The 19,725-nt window shown below is 46.4% G+C and overlaps 1 protein-coding gene across 1 annotated transcript; it reads right to left on the reverse strand.

Annotated features, from left to right (window-relative positions):
• Positions 1–13,408: 13,408 nt before the first annotated feature.
• LOC121291662 (zinc finger protein 271-like) lies at positions 13,409–19,480 on the reverse strand. Its single transcript, XM_041213152.1, has 2 exons — positions 19,455–19,480; positions 13,409–16,666 (listed from the first exon to the last, which is right to left on the reverse strand). The coding sequence occupies exon 2, from the start codon at positions 16,208–16,210 to the stop codon at positions 15,086–15,088; it is 1,125 nt and encodes a 374-aa protein (XP_041069086.1). The 5' UTR covers positions 16,211–16,666; positions 19,455–19,480; the 3' UTR covers positions 13,409–15,085.
• Between the last annotated feature and the right edge of the window lie 245 nt (positions 19,481–19,725).

The following is a 19,725-nucleotide window of genomic DNA, read 5'->3' on the forward strand; positions in this document are numbered from 1 at the left end:
TATCTAATTTCCCAGGATAAACCTGAAGGTTCACGACTGCTGGGAAGATGGGGTCTGAGTGGAGGAAAGAAAGTAGCCACGTTGTCTGCTCCTGGTCACTATCCAGTGTCCCTGTTGGAAACAGAGGGCATGTGACAGTCAAGTGAGGAAAGGACTTGTATCTGATCCCCCACACAGGGGAATAGCAGACTGACAAGTCACTGTGGAACAGTCTCTAACTGAGGAGTCAGCCTCTTCAGCAAAGAAGGAGGGAGTTGTTTTGATGTTATTCACAGAATCACTGAATTTTTAACAATTTTGTATCCAAGTTGCTACTGCCCCTTTTATTTTATGGGCAGTAACTTTTCTCACAAGTCAGTTGTGTGGCACTCTGTCAAATGCCTTTTGAAAGTCCATGTACACCACATCAACAGCATTTACCCTCATTGACCTTTTCTGTTACCTCTCCAGAAAACTCCAGCAAATTAGTTAGACATGATTTCCCCTTTAGAAATCGATCCTGGCTGTTCCTTCTCAACCCATATTTTTCCATGTGACTAATATAATCCTGAATAATTGTTTCTAGAATCTTTCCCACCACTGAAGTTAAACTGACTGGTCTGTAATTGCTGGGCTTATCCTTACAACCTTTCTTGAACAAGGGTGTAATGTCTGCAATTCTCCAGTCCTCTGGCACCTCCCCTGAGTCTAGGGAAGATTGGAAGATTATGCCAGTGCCCTTATTGCTGAGCTTTAGTGAGGTTTTACTGTTCCCATACTTTCTGGTCTTACCGTACCTTGATGAGGATTTGCTTCCCTATGACAGAGTTGAGATAGTCGGTGTAGTTAAACTTCAGTTTATTAAGAACCATTTACAAAGACCTCAGGGTAAGCACCTGGTATTCAGGATACAGACTATTCTGTACCGAGCTCTCTTGGAGCCTCTTGGTCATCTGACTATTGATGTCACAGTTACATCATTAATATCATCATGGTCTCATTAACACAACCATTAACCCATTACTCTACATCTCTCTACAAGTATAATCTCAAATCTTATATTCTTTTATTAAGTTATTTACATTACATTTTCTAAGCTCTGTAAGCCTCCTGTACTGTGCACTGTTTTGGTCCAACTCCTACACTTCCCCCCCTCCCCCCAAGTCACTGTCCCCTGCATCTTCAAGCTCCAACTGTGTCCTCGCTCTCTTGCAGGATGTTGTGGACATTTGTGTTCACTTGGCTTTTTCCTGGAAGACAAACACATTGGCGGAGTGGGATAGCAGCTTCTGATGGCTGCTGCTATCTGGGCTCTGATCCTTATGATGACCTGACTGTGAGGGTTGTGAAACCCATTCAATGTAAGACTGATTCAAGAGGGAAAACTTCAGGACATGGACAATCACACTCTCTTCAATAGGAGGAGATTAAACTAAGATTCTGCCTGGGATCTTCTGCTTTTCACACTAAAGGCTCACAGCTCACAGGACGAGCACTGGCTGGGCCAGGCCTCCAAACTGCATGAAGGGCTGGGCTGGGGATCTGTGCTGAGGGCCAGGCCAGACTGTGCTGGACTTCTGTGCTGTGAGATGTGCTGTACCAGGCGTCCCTGCTGGGAAGTGGGCAGGATCTGCACACTCTGAGGCTGGCCAGTCCACAGGCTGTGAGCCAGGTTGAGCTGGGCCTCCATGCTCTGCGCCAGGCCCCTGTGCTACAAGCCAGACCGGATCGGGTCTCTGTGCTACAAGCCGGACCAGATCGGGTCTCTGTGCTACAAGCCGGACCAGATCGGGTCTCTGTGCTACAAGCCGGACCGGATCAGGTCTCTGTGCTGTGAGCCGGACCGGATCGGGTCTCTGTGCTACAAGCCGGACCGGATCAGGTCTCTGTGCTACAAGCCGGACCGGATCTGGTCTCTGTGCTGTGAGCCGGACCGGATCAGGTCTCTGTGCTGTGAGCAGTGTCAGGCCCTCGTGCTGGGAGCCATGCCCTGTTCCCCATGCTGTGAACCAGGCTGGGCCCGCGTGCTGTGAGCCAGGCCAGGCCTCTGTTCTGCAAGCTGGGCCACACTGGGCCTTTGAGCTGTGACCCAGCCCCAAATGGGGCTCGGTGCTTCAAGCCATGTTAGGCTAGGCTGCCATCTTGCAAGGTGGGCCGTGAATCTATGCTGCGAAACAGGCCAGGCCGGTGCTCTGCGCTGTGAGCTGGGCTGGACCCCTGGGCTGCGAGCCGAGCTGGGCCTCCCATGCTGCGATCCGCGCCCCCGGACTACGAGCTGGGCCCCGATGTTGAGCCTGGGCCCGTGCTGAGTGTCACGGCCCCCGTGCTGAGTGCCAGCCCCTGTGCTGAATGCCAGGCCCCCGTGCTGAGTGTCAGGACACCGTGCTGACTGTCAGGCCCCTGGGCTGAGTGCCAGGCCCCCGTGCTGAGTGTCAGGACACCGTGCTGACTGTCAGGCCCCTGGGCTGAGTGCCAGGCCCCCGTGCTGAGTGACAGGCCCCCAGGCTGAGTGCTAGGCCCCTGTGCTGTGAGCCAGGCCCCCGTGCTGAGTGTCAGGCCCCTGGGCTGAGTGCCAGGCCCCTGGGCTGGTGCTAGGCCCCCGGGCTGAGTGCTAGGCCCCCGTGCTGAGTGCTAGGCCCCCGTGCTCAGTGCCAAGCCCCTGTGCTGTGAGCCATGTCAGGCCTCCTCTGAGTTGAGCCCCTGTGCAGAGAGCTGGACCCCCCCAGGCTGTGAGCTGGCCTGGGCTGGTCCTCTGTGCAGAAACAGAATTGGTCCATGCTGGTGTTTATGCTTCGCACGAGCCTCCTCTCACCCCTCTTTATCTCACACTATCAGCATATCATCCCCCTGAAAGGCATCAATGCTGCTCACCCCAACCTTTCCATGTTGTGAAACTGAATTTAATACATTTTGGAATTTGTGGAACGGAATCAAAATAAAATCCCAAATGTTCTGCTTCAGCAAAAGGAACCTGCTACAACTGCCTGGTCTGGTCTATGTGACTCCAGTCCCACACAACATGGTTGACTCTGAACAGTCCTCTGAAGCAGCCGAGCAAACAATGATAAACAATCACTACAAAGTCCAATAATGAGAAAAATCAGATAGATCTGGACAATCCTGGCATTGTGTCAGAATAAGATTAAGGTGATCTCAGCCTAGTGAAATCTGTAAAGTCTTTCTTACCAAGGTCTGAGGACAAGTTCCCAAGTGAGGAGAGCTGCCCCACAGACTGGTCAAGTAGCAGTGATACTCACTGAATCTTATCAAACTGGAAATATCCCAGACTCCTCCGTCACCATCCCTGGGTATGTCCCATCCCACTGGCAGGTGGGGAAGTCTCAATATTGAATCTATGTGATAATGACCAGATAATCTATTATTGATTGAGGGATTAATATGGGTCAGGACACCAGGAATAACTGCCCTGTTCTTCAAAATAGTGCCATGGGATCTTTTACGCCCACCTTAGAGAGAGCAGAAGCCTGTTTAACATCCCATGTGAAAGATGACACTGCCTCACCACTGCACTGGAGTGTCAGTTTGTGGTGCTTATGGGAGCTTGCTGTGCGCACATTGGCGGCCATGTTTCCTACATTACAACAGTGATAATTACTTCAAAAGTACTTAATTGGCTGTAAAATTCCTTGGGACATCTGGTTGTTATGAAAGGCTCTGTTTAAATCTTTCTTTTTTTAACAAGACGGTAACAGAGATAGGGCGGCGGGAGGTCTTGGAGGAGTTTGAAAAGACGAGAAGCATCCAGATCCTAATGCACAGACAGAACTCACCATTCACAGTCCTGTAATAAACTTGGTGTACCGGTCAGGTTTCTTACTTGAAGCAGATAACTTTATTACAGAGCTCATTTAGAAGCCACATGCTTGAACCAGGTCCATGACTAGAAAGCTCCGGCCCTGAGATTACCCACACTTAGGGCTCATTCTTCAGCACAAACATGTGACTCCTAAAGGAAGTAGGAAAGGTTATACCTACAATCACCATGGGCAGAATCGTCCCAGATTTGCACTGAGCAGGTAAAAGCCACAATGGCGGGTTTTCACACCATATCGTCTCAAACCTGCTGCATTAGTTAGCTTTCCCGGGAAACACGTCATCTCGATAGTGGGTGGGCTGTCAGTCACCCGCCACGCCGCTTCATCAAGTCGGCCACCATATTTAAAGTCCAGCCCGCGTACACACATCTCAGTACTTCCAGCTCACGACTACTGTCGGGGAGATGTCCGCGAAAGACAAAAAGACTGCAGCCCCCAGGTTCAGTGACGCATCACTGGAACGCCTTTTGTTCACCATGGAGGTCTGTCGCGATGTCCTCTACCCCCGCTCTGGCCACAGGGTGGACAGCGGCGTGACCAACCAGGTTTGGGAGGCAGTGGCAGTGGTGATCAGTGCCAATGCTGCACAGAAGAGGTTGGCCATCCAATGCAGATAGAGGATGAATGGTCTCAACCATGCAGCCAAGGTATGGCAACCATCTCATCACTCTAAACTCACACACTCACCAGCCCATCACACATTCACTGGCATCTCACTCACTGTTAGCTCAAGGGACATCACCAACCATTCTCACACACATCCCCTCACATGTCCATCTGGCCTCATCTTCTCTGGAGACCCTCCTCCTCAGCCTTCATTATCTTGAGGCCACTTGCATAGATCAACTTGTGCCCCCACACACACTCTGGGTTACCTCCCTTCCTCAGTACAGCCTTCATCCTGCAGCCTCTTCCCTTGCCTGAGACCACTTGCCCCCCTTCACCAAGTAAGACCTAGCCCTGCAGCCATTGGAAATTCACCCACATATGGCTGATCTGGTAGGTAGAGACCTGCTGTGAGCCCCCATAAAAGTGCTGTCTGTGAAGCCTGGCGCTGATGACAGTGAGTGCTGCCTGAAGCAAGTCAGCAAATAAACCTTGAAGTCCCAAGTGAAGTGCAGCTTGCAAGGTGCACATCACTTATGTGCTGTTGTGAAACACGGACAATCCAGTGGCTGGGGGCGGGGGGGAATGATCCTGGCAGGCAGGCCTAATAATGACATGCTGATGTATTACAATGTTCCCGATGTCTGATGGTAGAGAACGTGATCCGCCAACGGTGGGCTGAGCAGATGATCGCAAACTAGTTTCACGCCAATTGTACCATACTGTCCTCTCACGCCACCGAACATGCCTGATGCCGGCGTGCACAGAAAATCCTGGCCTACATTTCCTCCCCTTTACTTTTTTCACAATTCTTATTTACAAAGAATATCTTAATCCACAACATACAAATATATACACAGGTCATGCAATTAAAGGTTAAGTCTCTGAGGTAGTTTTCTAATTCGGTTAAAGCGACATAGTTCTATGACTTGAAATTCTCCCACTGGATTGACATGATCAGGAACTGCAGCATCAGAGACATCCTTAGACAATGCAGTTCAGGATTAGGTAATTCAACAGAGACATCAGGTATGTCTATTCTAGATCGGTCTGCCACCTTGGGTATTAAAGGTTCGACATCAATTACAGGTGGAATAACTGGTTGTTGAAATCTCTCTCTGCTCCTTAGATGATTCACATGTTTTCGAACAATCCAGTCTTCCACTTCCAATTGGAATGACAAAGGTCCAATTTCAGAGACAATTATACCAGGAACCTAACTAGGACCATTCCCAAACTTCCACACAAAAACTGTATCTCCCACAGTAAATTTTCGAGCTTTGTAATGAATATCATGATTCAATTTCTGACTACCCTGGTTCTTCTCTACCTTCCCTCTAAGTTTGGAAACACCAGACTCAATCTGAAAACAACAGCAAAATCAGAAACAATCTACTGTCCAAACTTGCTGGATCTACGTGGGGAGCTGCTGCCCCAACACTCCGGACCTCAGCACTCACCCTATCAGGCTCCGCAGCACAGTACTGTGCACCCGTCTGGCAAAGGGCATCACACACACATTTTGCTGAGACTCAAATGAACTCAACAATGTGCATCATAACTGGAACCCTCCACTCAACTCCTCTCCCCTGTCTTCCTGTCCTCACAAACATCACTCCCTCACACATCCACTGACTGACAATAGCCCATAAGCTGATTGAAACCCTCTATGCTACACCTCATTTACCACTCCAAGATAAGCTGTTGAACCCACCTACTGCTCGCCTTCCATTTCAGTACCCCTTTGCTTATTCATTCATGGGACGCGGGAGTCACTGGCTGGGCCAGCATTTATTGCCCATTCCTGATTGCCCACGAGAAGGTGGTGGTGAACTGCCTTCTTCACCATTGCAGTCCATGTGGTGTAGGTACACCCACAGTGCTGTTAGGGAGGGAGTTCCTGGATTTTGACCCAGCGAAGGAACGGCGCTTTATTTCCAAGTTAGGATGGTGGGTGGCTTGGAGGGGAATTTCCAGGTGGTCATGTTCCCATGTTTCTGCTGCCCTTGTCCTTCTGGTAGCAGTCGTGGGTTTGGAAGGTGCTGCCTAAGAAGCCTTGATGAATTCCTGCAGTGCATCTTGTAGGTGGTAAACACTGTGCTTCGGTGGTGGAGAGAGTGAATGTTTGTGCATGGTGTGCCAATCAAGTGGGGCTGCTTTGTCCTGGATGGGGTCCAGCTCCTTGAATGTTGTTGGAGCTGTACTCATCCAGGCAAGTGGATAGTTTTCCATCACTAACCTGACCTGTTCCTTGTAGATGGTGGATAGGCTTTGGGGAGTCAGGAGGTGAGTTACTCACTGCAGGATTCCCAGCCTCTGACCTGCGCTTGTGGAGAGACATAAACAATGCTACACATTACCAAGGAGTGCCCCCTCTACAGGGGATTCACCTTAACTCAGCAAATGAGGAGGCAATCGCTTGGCTTCAGGAATTTGTATTCGCAAAATAAAATACAAAACAGGAACCCAGACACAAAGACAACACTGACATCTGCAGCTCTAACTAGTTATCACTTTAAATCAAATCAAACTTTCAGTCTGCCAGTTTACAGGGGGAAAAGCATTCTGTACACAGTCTTAGGACTTAACCCCTTAGAAACTGGCTCTAATACAACAAAAATATTATAAATTATTGTTAGCCATGGTTTAGTTAGCACTCTAGGCTCCAAGTCAGAAGGTTATGAGTTCATGTCTCACTCCAGAGACTTGAGCATTGAGGCTGACACTCCAGTGCAGTACTGAGGGAGTGCTGCACTGTCAGAGGTACCATCTTTCAGATGAATTAAAACAAGGGCCCATCTGCCCTCTCAGGTGAATGTAAAAGATCCCATGACACTAAGTTAAAGAAGAGCAGGGGAATTATCCCTGATGTCACCTCGGTGAGCTCATGCAGCGAGACAATATAGGTAGAGCTCCGGAATAGGAAGGGTGCAGTCACAATGTTGGGGGTTTACTATAGGCCTCCCAATTGCAGGTGGGAGATTGAGGAACAGTTATTTAGGCAGATTTTGGAAAGATGTAAAAGCAATGGGGTTGTTGTGGTGGGTGATTTTAACTTTACTTTTATTCACTGGGAATCGCTTAGTGCTAGGGGGTTTGGATGGTGCAGAATTTGTAAGGTGCATCCAGGAGGGCTTCCTGAGACAATATGTAGATAGTCCAACGAGGGAAGGGGCAATACTGGACCTAGTATTAGGGAATGAACCCGGCCAGGTGGTCGAAGTTTCAGTAGGGGAGCATTTTGGGAAAGGTGACCATAATTAAGTAAGTTTCAAGTTACTGGTGGATAAGGATAACAGGAGTCCTTGGGTTAAGGTGCTTAATTGGGGGAAGGCGAATTATAACAATATTAGGCAGGAACTGAGGAATCTAGACTGGAGGCGGATGTTTGAGGGCAAACCAACAACTGACATGTGGGGGGCTTTCAAACGTCATTTGATAAGAATTCAGGACCAGCATTTTCCTGTTAGGATGAAGGATAAGCATGGAAAGTTTCGGGAACCTTGGATAACAAAGGATATTGTGAGATTGGTCAAAAAGAAAAGGGAAGCATTCGTAAGGGCTAGAATGCTGGGAACAGATGAAGCCCGTGGAGAATATAAAGAAAGTAGGAAGAAACTTAAGCAAGGAGTCAGAAAGGCTAAAAGGGGTCATGAAAAGTCACTGGCAACCAGGATTAAGGAAAATCCCAAGACCTTTTATACATATGTAAAAAGCAAAAAGGTAGCCAGGGAAAGGGTAGGCGCACTCAGGGACAGAGGTGGGAATCTGTGTGTGGAGCCAGAAGAAATGGGAGAGATACTAAATGAATACTTCTCATCAGTATTCACCAAAGAGGACTTAGCGGCCGATTTGTCTAGGGAAGAGGGTGTAGATAGCCTGGATCATGTTCAGATCAAAAAAGAGGTGTTAGGCGTCTTGAAGAATATTAAGGTGGATAATTCCCCAGGGCCAGATGGGATCTACCCCAGAGTAATGAAAGAGGCAAGGGAGAAGATTGCTGGGGCATTGACAGAAATCTTTGTATCCTCACTGGCTACGGGTGAGGTCCCAGAGGACTGGAGAATGGCCAAAGTTGTTCCATTGTTTAAGAAGGGTAGCAGGGATAATCCAGGAAATCACAGGCTGGTGAGCCTTACGTCAGTGGTAGGGAAATTATTGGAGAAGATTCTTCGTGACAGGATTTACTACCATTTGGAAGCAAATGGGCGTATTAGTGAGAGGCAGCATGGTTTTGTGAAGGGGAGGTCGTGTCTCACTAACTTGATCGAGTTTTTCGAGGAAGTGACAAAGATGATCGATGATGGAAGGGCAGTGGATGTTATCTACACGGATTTCAGTAAGGCCTTTGACAAGGTCACTCATGGCAGTCTGGTACAGAAGGTAAAGTCGCACGGGATCAGAGGTGAGCTGGCAAGATGGATACAGAATTGGCTTGGTCACTAGAAGACAGAGGGTAGAATGGAAGGCTGCTTTTCTGAATGGAGAGCTGTGACTAGTGGAGTTCCGCAGGGATCAGTGCTGGGACCTTTGCTGTTTGTGGTATACATAAATGATTTGGAGGAAAATGTAACTGGGCTAATTAGTAAGTTTGCAGATGACACTAAGGTTGGAGGAGTTGCAGATAGTGAAGAGGATTGTCAAAGGATACAACGGGATATAGATCGGTTGGAGATTTGGGCGGAGAAATGGCAGATGGAGTTTAATCCAGACAAATGTGAGGTAATGCATTTTGGAAGGTCTAATACAGGCAGGAATTATACAATAAATGGCAGAACCCTTAAGTGCATTGACGGGCAGAGGGATCTGGATGTACAGGTCCACAGGTCACTGAAAGTGGCAACGCAGGTGGATAAGGTAGTCAGGAAGGCATATGGCATGCTTGCCTTCATTGGCAGGGGTATTGAGTATAAAAGCTGGGAAGTCATGCTGCAGCTGTATAGAACCTTGGTTAGGCCACACTTGGAACATTACATGCAATTCTGGTCGCCACATTACCAGAAGGATATGGAGGTGTTGGAGAGGGTGCAGAGGAGGTTTACCAGGATGCTGCCTGGTCTGGAGGTTATTAGCTATGAGGAGAGGTTGGAGAAACTCAGATTGTTCTCACTAGAGCGACAGAGATTGAGGGGCGCTTGATAGAAGTTTACAAAATTATGAGTGGCATGGACAGAGTAGATAGTCAGAAGCTTTTTCCCAGGGTGGAAGAGTCAATTACTAGGGGACATAGATTTAAGATGAGGAGAAAACTTTAGAGGAGATGTGCGGGGCAAGTTTTTTATGCAGAGGGTAGTGAGTGTCTATAATTGGCTGCTAGAGGAGGTGATGGAAGCAGGTACGATAGTGGTGTTTAAGAGGCAGCTTGACAAATATATGAATAGGATGGGAATAGAGGGATACAGACCTGGAAGTGCAAAATGTTTTAGTTGACGGGCAATATCTTCGGCACAGGCTTGGGGGGCCGAAGGGCCTGTTCCTGTGTTGTACTTTTCTTTGTTCTTTGATGTCCTGGCCAATATGGATCCGACCAGCAATGTCACAAAAACAGGTGATCTGGTCATTATCACACTGCTGCTGTGGGAGCTTGTTGTACGCAAATTGGCTGCCAAGTTTCCCAAATTACAACAGTGACTGCACTTCCAAAATACTTCATGACCTCTAAGTGCTTTCAGACACCCTGAGTTTGTCAAAGTTGATACATAAATGCAAGATTTTCTTTCCTAGGGAAATGTTCTGCTTCCTGTGAACTGGAAATTATAAACCCATTGAAGGGGAAAGTATACCAGCCCAGTGACATTGACCAATATATTGTGTATAGGACTCCTACTGTAGGCTCCTGAGTGTTTCAGTGAATAGGAACACACCATGTGACAAATCAGGTAGTTTATTGTGAGTTATAATCTGTACAGAAGATTGATAAAATAGCAGACAAATAACAACACAATATTCAGCTTACACCAAACTTTGAATTAACCAAAATAACAAAGCATTCGAAAATTACTCAAGATCTTTCCCAGAACATGAAATGAATCTTGGAAGAGAGTAAGTTGAACATATCACATCGTTATTACATTGAGGTATGATGGGCTGAGGAACTCAGGTCTGTAGAGACTCACCCCACTCCTTCACCATACTCAGGATAGTAGTCCACCCAGACAGGAGAGTACAAACATTCCCCATGGTATTAGTCAAACACCCGTCACCTGAAGAGGATCTGTCTATAATTCACAGCACCAACTAAAGCAGGGTCTGATTCTACCCTATACCCACTCCTAAGAGCTGGCTCACTTTACAAGCACAGGGGGCTTAGCATTAAAATTTGGAGCTAGGATTTTCAGGGTAGACGTCAGGAAGTGACAGGAAGATTGGTAGTGCAGGAGTCCCTGAGTATATCACACTCTCCAACCAGTATTCAGTTCTGAATACTTATGAAAGTGATGGCCGTCCTGTGCAGTGCAGCCAGAGCCAAGTCCACGGCTCCACAGCTGAATCAGCTGTACAGGGGGCACAAAGAAGACTGGAAGAATAACCGTGATAGGAGATTCGATAGTTTGGGGAACAGACAGGCATTTCTGCAGCTGCAGACGAGAAACCAGGATGTCGTGTTGCCTTCCAGATGCCAAAGTCAAGGATGTCACTGAACTGCTGCAGAGCACCTTCAATGGGGAGGGTGAACAGCCAGGGGTCATCGTCCACATCAGTACCAGTGACACAGGTAGAAAGAAGGGTGTAGTCCTGCAGTCAGAGTTTAGAGAGCTTGGTAGGAAATCAGCAAGCATGACCTCAAAAGTAGTAATCTCTGGATTAATCCCAGTAGAAGGTGCAAGTGAGTATGGAAAAAGGAGGATTGATGTATGACTGCAGATCTGGAGCAGGATGGAGGGTTTTAGATTTCAGGGACATTGGGATCAATTCTTGGGGAGATGGGATCTGTACAGGCCAGATGGATTACACCTAAACAGAGCGAGGACTAATCTCCATGCGGGGTGATTTGCTGGTCCTACTGGGGAGGGTTTAATTAACATGGCAGGAATGTGGGAGGTCACACTAGAGAGGAACATCAAGGTGCACAGAGTTTTAGGAGAGAAAGTTAGCACTAGAGTAGCAAGTAGTAAGATGGTAGGTGGATTCAGAGTAAGAGAGAAAGACACAAAGTCTAAATTAGGGTTACAGTGTGTGTATGTGGATGTGCATGGTGCATTAAATTAGGTTGGTGGGTTGCTGGTGCAGACTGCCTTTTAAAAAATTATTTCATAGGATGTAGGTGCGGCTAGGTGAACATTTATTGCCGACCCTTAATTGCCCTTGAGAAGGTGATGGTGAGCTGCCTTCTAGAACCGCTGTGGTCCAAGTGAAAATATAATCTTTTGGGAATAATGTAGGCTTGGCTCAAAGAAGGTTGCAACTGGCTGTTAAATATTCCTAAATACAAGGTGTTCAGGAAAGAGAGGTCCTTCAGCATGGGCGGAAAGGACGAGCGGGGTGGGGGGATGGGGGGAGGGAGGGGATGGTGGTGGGGTCGGGGAGAACACTGGAGAAAGAGGGGTCAAAGACAGAATCTATTTGGCTAGAAGTAAGGAATAAAAAAATGCGCAATTACATTGCTCAGTGTAGTCTGTGGGCCACCAACTGCTGGAAAAAATGCAGAGAAACAAAATAGCATGGAAATTACAGGGAGGTCCCAGAATTATCGATTAACTATAACGGAAGACTTTAATTATCTGATCATAGACTGGGATAGTAGTGATGTAAAAGGACAGGGGGGAGCAAGAGCTCTTAGAGTGTGTTCAGTAGAATTTTCCGTTGCAGTATGATTCCACTCCAATGAGAAATGAGGATTTGCTGGACCTGGTTCTTGGGAAATGAGGTGTCCAAATGGATCAAGTGTCAGTAGAACATTTAGGGACAGTGATCATTGTATCTTAACGTTTAGGTTGGCTATGGAAAAGGCCAAATAACAATGCAGAGTAGGAATAATTTGTTAGAGCAAAGCCAACTTCAATGGGGTAAGAATAGATCTGACCAAAATAAACTGGCATCAAAGCAACTTCAGGCAAGTCAGTTTAACCTGTTTTAATGGGGCTTTATCAAAGGGGCATAGAGTACAAAAGCAAGGAAGTTATGTTACACCTGTATAAGATTAATAAGAACTGGGATAAATGTGGGTTGATTAAGGAAAGGCAGCAAAATTTTGTTCAGGGAAAGTTGTATTTAACTAACTTGCTGGAGTTTTCTGATTTGGTAACAGAGACGATTGATGGGGGTAATGCTGTTGATGTGTACATGGACTTCCATAAAGCTGCACAACAAACTTGTGAGAAAAGTTAGAGCTCATGGAATAACAGGGATGTAGCAACATGGATACAAAATTTGGCTGTGTGACAGGAAACAGAGGAATGATTAATGGATGTTTTATGGGCTGGAGCAAGGTTTATAGTTGAGTTCCCAGGAGTCAATGTTAGGACCCCAGCTCTTCCTGATATATATTGATAACCTAGGCCTTGGTGTACAGGGCACAATATCAAAATAAGAAACTTGGTAATATTGTGAACTATGAGGAGGATGGTGAAGAACTTTAAAAGGACATAGAGAGGTTGGTATAATAGGCAGACAAGTGGGAGATGAAATTTAATGCAGAGAAGTGTGAAGTGATTTATTTTGGTAAGAAGAACACAGAGAGACAAGATAAAATAAAGGGCACAATTCTAAAGGGGATGCAGGAGCAGAGGAACCTGAGTGTACATGTACATAGATCATTGATGGCGACAGGACAGGTTGAAAGAGTGGTTAATAAAACATACGACATCCTGGGCTTTATCAATAGGGACATAGAATACAAAAGCAAGGAAGTTATGTTAAACCTGCATAAAACACAGGTTCAGACTCAACTGGAGTATTGTGTCCAGTTCTGGGCAGTGCACTTTAAGAAGGGCTGAAGGCATTGGAGAGATTGCAGAAAAGATTCATGAGAATGTTTCCAGGGATGAGGAACTTCAGTTACATAAATAGATTGGAGCAGTTGGGACTGTTTTCCCTGGAGAAAAAAAAGATTGAGAGGAGATTTGATAGAAGTATTCAAGATCATGAGGGATCTAATCAGAGTAAATAGGTGAAAGCTGTTCCCCTTGGTGGAAGGATCGAAAACCAGAAGGTGCAGTATTAAGGTAACTGGCAGGAGAAACAAAGAAACTTCTATGTTATCTCATCAAAAACTTCACACAGTGAGTGTGATTCCAGGATCTGGAATGCCTGAGAGTGTGGTGGAGGCAGCTTCAATGGTTCAATTGAGGCATTCAAGAGGGAATTGTATTACCTGAAAAGGAAGAATGTGCTATGGGGAGAATGCTGGGAAGTGGTACTAGATGTGAAGACTCGGTCACACTCCTCACTCCTGAAAGGTTCCTCCCCTGTGTAATTCCTCTGATATCTCAGGACACTAGGGGACACCACAAAAGCATTAACACAAATCTCACACTTGATGGGTTTCTCTTCCATGTAGCTGCCCTTGTGTTAACAGCGCTTGTAACAGATGTACCTTGGTTGTTAAGAGGTCTTTTGAATTCCCTCATTAAACCTCTCTGCATCTTTATATTTCTCCCCTCCTTTAGGTCCCTCCTTAAATCGCACCTCTTTGACCATATTTATGGTCATCCCCTCTTAATATCTCCTTCTTTGTCTTGGTGTTAATTTTTCTCTGATTATGTCTCTATGCAACACTTTGGGATGTTTGACTATATTAAAGTGCTCTATAAATACAAGCTGTTGTCCTCTCACATTCCCCCCAATCCTCAAGATACTGACCTGGAGTACAGACTGTGGACATTGATTGGCCTCTAGTGCTCTGTTCGAGTGGCCATTCAGCATTTGTAGATCCAGACAGTGAATGTTGTGAGACAATGGAGACTGTCACAGCCGAGAGATATCCTGCCCTCCCCCAGACTTCCCAGCCAGGGTCACTGACAAGGAACGGGATTCCTGGCTGATTCTCCCAGAGATGCTAAGGCTAATTTAAGTCCCTCCACTACTACCCCAGGAATGGCTCTTCCCCGGGTGCTTGTGCTGGTAGTTCAGAAGCTGAAGCCTTTCTAACCACTGAGTATCTGATTGCCTTCTTGGTCAGAGTGAGAATCAGCGAGTGACTTGAACCTGACACTGCACTGAAAAGATGCTGAGTTTAGACAGGAGCTTCTATGCATATTGATGTCTTCTTTTGGTGACCTGGTCAAAGGTTAACTTGGCCTTTCTGAAACGATTGGACTAATGGGTGGCTCCAGGCAGGCACTGCTGAGATAGACAGTGCTTTGGAATGACAGCTCCCCTGTGCAAGCACTGAAGGGTAAACAACACAGAGAATCGGTGTATGGTGAGCGAAGAGTAGGTCAAACAATCCTGGCACATGTCACACTGGAAGGGTTTGTTTCCCGTGTGGGTTCACTGATGTTCCAGGAGGTTCAACAACTGTGTGAAGGCTTTATTACAGAACTCACACCGATAGGGTTTCCCCTGTGTGAATACGTTGATGGACCAGGAGACAGGTTGACTGTGTGAAAGCCTTGTCACACACCTCACACCTGAATGGTCTCTCACCAGCGCGGATCCACTGGTGCTTCAGGAGGGTCAGAGACATCACAAAAGCTTTAATCGCAAGCTTCACACTTGAAGAGTTACTCTCCTTTGTGGATGCACTGGTGTTTGCAGAGTGTCGATGACTGCAAGAATGATTTCTTGCACACTCCACATGTGAATGGCTTCTCCCTCTTGTGAATATGTTGATGTACATGGAGGTTCGACGCGACCGAGAATGTTTTGTCACACACCTCACAAAAGAAAGGTTTCTCCCCTGTGTGAATCCTCTGGTGTCTCAGGAGTGTCCAAGATGTCACAAAACCTTTACCACAAACCTCACACCTGAAGGGTTTCTCCCCTGTGTGAATCATATGGTGTCTCAGAAGGGTAGAAGACGTCACAAAAGCTTTATCACAAACCTCACACCTGAAGGGTTTCTCCCCTGTGTGAAACCTCTGGTGAACCAGGAGCTTTGTGGATGTCACAAAAGCTTTATTGCAAACCTCACACTTGAAGGGTTTCTCCCCTCTGTGGGTCCTCTGGTGCGTCAGCAGGTCGGAAGAGTTGGTGAAAGCCTTCTCACACACCTCACATGTGAAGGGTTTCTCCCCCGTATGAATCCTCTGGTGTCTCAGGAGGGTTGAAGACTTCACAAAAGCTTTATCACAAACCTTGCAAGCGAATGCCTTCTCCCCCGTGTGAATACGTTGATGTTCGCGGAGGGCCGATGACCATGAGAATGATTTCTTGCACACCTTGCACGTGAACGGTTTCTCTCCTGTGTGAATGCGTTGGTGTGCGCAGAGTGTTGATGAGTCCGAGAATGATTTTTCACACACCTGACAGACGAATGGTTTCTCCCCTGTGTGAATGCGTTGGTGTGTGCGGAGGGTCGATGAGTGTGAGAATGATTTGTTACACACTTCACAATTGAACGGTTTCTCCCCTGTGTGAATGCGTTGGTGTGTGCGGAAGGTCGATGAGCGCGAGAATGATTTGTTACACACTTCACAATTAAATGGTTTCTCCCCTGTGTGAATGCGTTGGTGTGTGCGGAGGGTTGATAACCGTGTGAATGATTTGTTGCACACGTCACACGTGAATGGTTTTTCCCCATTGTGAATGCATTGGTGCATCAGGAGGGCTGAAGACTTCACAAAACGTTTATCACAAATCTCGCACACAAATGGTTTCTCGCCTGTGTGAAGGTATTGGTGATACATTTGGCCTGATGATTATACAAAGCCCTTGTAACGCACCTCACCCTTGAACAGCTTCTCCCCACTATGAGTGTGAAGGTGATTCAGGAGCATCGATGAAGATTCAGTCAAACCTTACACTTGAGTGATTTCTCGACCATGTGGCTGGCCTCGTGTTAACAGTTGTACAACAGGTGCACCTTGTGTGTTAGGAAATTGTATGAACCTTCGGAAATGTTGGTTCTGATGGAAGGCTCCACACCACTGACCAGTTTCAGATCTGATGATTTGTCAAAGCTCCCCTGACCCGACCGATTTCCAGATGATGGTTTCACTGCCCAACTTTCTCTGTGTTGAGCAATGCTGTGAAGGGACTGGATGTCTTCCTACAGTTGTGCAGTTGTTCCTTGGGTGATGGTCAGGACCTGTCTGTGGTGTCTATCCTCTCTGTATTCCCTGGTGTAGTACGGTGCAATCCTTCTGTAAAACAGGAAAAGAAAACATGATTTCCTCCAACTCCCTCTCCTCCTTTGCTGAAGGGGCTGACTCCTCAGTTAGAGACTGTTCCACACTGAGTGCCAGTCTGCTATTCCCCTGTGTGGGAGATCAGATGCAAGTCCTTTCTTTTTCCTCATTTGACTGTCATACACCCTCTGTTTTCAGCAGAGACACTGGATAGTGACCAGCAGCAGACAATGTGGCTACTTTCTTTCCTCTGCCCAGACCCCCATCTTCCCAGGCACTGTGAGGGCAATGGAAAAGACAATCGGGCAGAGTGTAAAACAGGCTATCAATTCACAGTGAGCTCGTATCGTGCTGGCGAAAACCAGTTTTACCCTTAGAGTATGTGTTTAATATAAAAAGCACTCAGGAGAAATGTTAATTCAATAAAGGTTTTGAAATTTCTTCCATTTTGCAAAATTATTTGAAGAAATCACACTGGGCAGGAAGTGCCAGAAGCTAAGGAAAATATTGCTTCAGTGTAGCTGATTGAAGGGTTTTGGTTTATCCGGGGAAATTAGACACACTGCACTCGCTCAGACTGTACATCCCAAATTCAGCTATCAGCCACAGCACTGGGCAAAACTATCAAATCCAAGCCCAGGCTTTTGGGAAAGGCCGAGGCCTTCAGGTAAAATCTTTAAAGACATTTCAATAAATGTGTCTCAAGATATGACAGCTGAATTGCTCTGGTGCTGGATGAACAATCCAGAGATTGAGAGCTCAAATCTAACCACGGAAAGTTATATACATAGAGTTACAGTGCAGAAACAGGCTATTCAGCCCAGTTGGTCCATGCTGGTGTTTATGCTTCACACAAGCCCCCTCTCACCCCTCCTCATCTCACCCTATCAGCATATCCTTCTGTTCCTTTCTCCCTCATGGGCTGATCTAGTTTCCCCTTAAAGGAAACTTTGTTATTCACCTCGACCATTCCATGTTGTGAATATGAATTTAATAAATTTTGGAACAGAATCAAAATAAAAACATAAAAACATGAACCCAAATATTGTCCTTTAGGGAAGGGAACCTGCTACAACTGCCTGGTCTGGTCTAAGTGACTCCAGGGGAGGCAGTAGCATAGTGTTATTGTCACTGAGACACAGGGTAATGCTGGAGGACCCAGGGTCAAATTCCACCAAGGCAGATAGTGGAATTTGAATTCAATAAAAAAATCTGGAATTAAACGTCCATGAAACCATTGTCGATCATCATAAAAACCTATCTGGTTCACCAGAATGAAAGAAATCTGCTGTCCTTACCTGCTCTGGCCTACATGTCTCTTAAATGCCATCAGAACAAGGTCAATTAGGGATGGGCAATAAACACTGGCCTAGCCAGCGATGCCCACGTCCCATGAATGAGTAAAAAAGTTCCACTGCCCTCTGAAGTGACCAAGCAAACAATGATAAACAATCACTACAAAGTTCAATAATAAGAGGGAAATCAGATAGATCTGGACAATCCTGGCATTGTGCCAGAATAAGATTGGGGTGATCTCAGCCCAGTGAAATCTGCAAAGTCTCTCTTCCCAAGGTCTGAGGACAAGTACCCAAGTGAGGAGAGCTGCCCCATAGACTGGTCAAGTAGCAGTGATACTCACTGAATCGTATCAATCTGGAAACATCCCAGACTCCTCCGTCACCATCCCTGGGTATGTCCCATCCCACTGGCAGGTGGGGAAGTCTCAATATTGAGTCTCATAGTTTCAAACAAGATCAAGGAAAACTACCACTCTCCTCCCAACTGATGAATGAGTCTAATTCCATAGTGAAACACTAAGAACAGGTCCCATAACTGGGTATCCATGAGGTGCAGTGAACCATCAGCAGCAGCAGGATTATATTCCACCACAATCTCACAGCCCGGCACAGCCCTCATTCCATGGTTATCTCAAAACACTAGATAGACATGTCAGGAGTAGCATTGGGTATACTTTAGAGTCCAGGTTTGAACCTAGTGGAGGTTACTCTAGAAGCTACATCCAACACCCTATCAGACAGTGCATTCCAAATCCTAACCCCATGATGCGTGGAAAAGATTTTCCTCAAGTCACCTCTGATTCTTTTGCCAATCACCTTTTATCTATAATCTCTAGTTATTGACACTTCTGCCGATGGGAGCAGTTTCTCTTTATTTACTCCGTCTAAACCCTTCATGATTTTAAACATCTCTAACAAATCTCCTCTTAGCCTTCTCTACTCTAAGGGAAACAATCCCAGCTTCTCCGGTCTCTCCACATAACTAACCCCTCAATCCCGGAACATTCTAGTAAACCTCTTCTGTACCCTCTCCAAAATTCAGAGATGGGGGTGGTGGGAGGTTTTAGAGGGATTTAAAAAGACAGGAAACATCCAGATCCCAACACACACAAAGAACTGATCATTCACAGTCCACAGGATAATAACCAGCTCCCAACACACAGACCCTGAACTCAACAATAGGAAATCAGTAAGAATCCTCAGGCACTCTGCACCTCCCAGATAATTACACCTCATCTTCTCATACTCAGTAATGACCCATCAACAAAACTCAGCCTGTAAATCAGAAGGGAAATGCTTCCAATAAACACACTCAATATCCAACACACAGCTCCAGTCAAACAGTTCAGCACAAAGCACCCAGTAAACAGCTGTCTCAGCTGGATCTTCTCACACAACATAAGGGGCATTTCCACACCTGATTCCCCACAGGATAGTCAGACTGCCTGAACATTAGTGTGGATATTATTTGATGTAATTATTATAAATTCTGTTCCTTCACTCACCATCTCCTCACTTGGTTTTCAGTCCCAACAGGAAGTGAACCAGCTGTGGAAGAGGAAGAGGAGAGAATGGGCAGAGTGGGTGGGCTCTCTGATTGACGTCTCTCATAGCCAATCCAAATATTTCTGGAGCAACGAGTTTCCTGAAGTTTGGGAAACTGACCAATGAAACGGAGGCGACTTTGAGCAGGTGATCAGTGGGGATTGAAACTTGTCATTGTTCCATCTGAATAAAACCTCACTTATTGCAGTTGCTGTCTCAGTTCCCAAAGTA

This window comes from Carcharodon carcharias, chromosome 19, assembly GCF_017639515.1.
Source record: "Carcharodon carcharias isolate sCarCar2 chromosome 19, sCarCar2.pri, whole genome shotgun sequence".
Classification (NCBI taxonomy): Eukaryota; Metazoa; Chordata; class Chondrichthyes; order Lamniformes; family Lamnidae; genus Carcharodon; species Carcharodon carcharias.

What these genes read in the sequence shown, in the direction of transcription:
- LOC121291662 (XM_041213152.1), bottom strand. Translation starts at nt 16,210, where the DNA reads ATGTATCACCAATACCTTCACACAGGCGAGAAACCATTTGTGTGCGAG.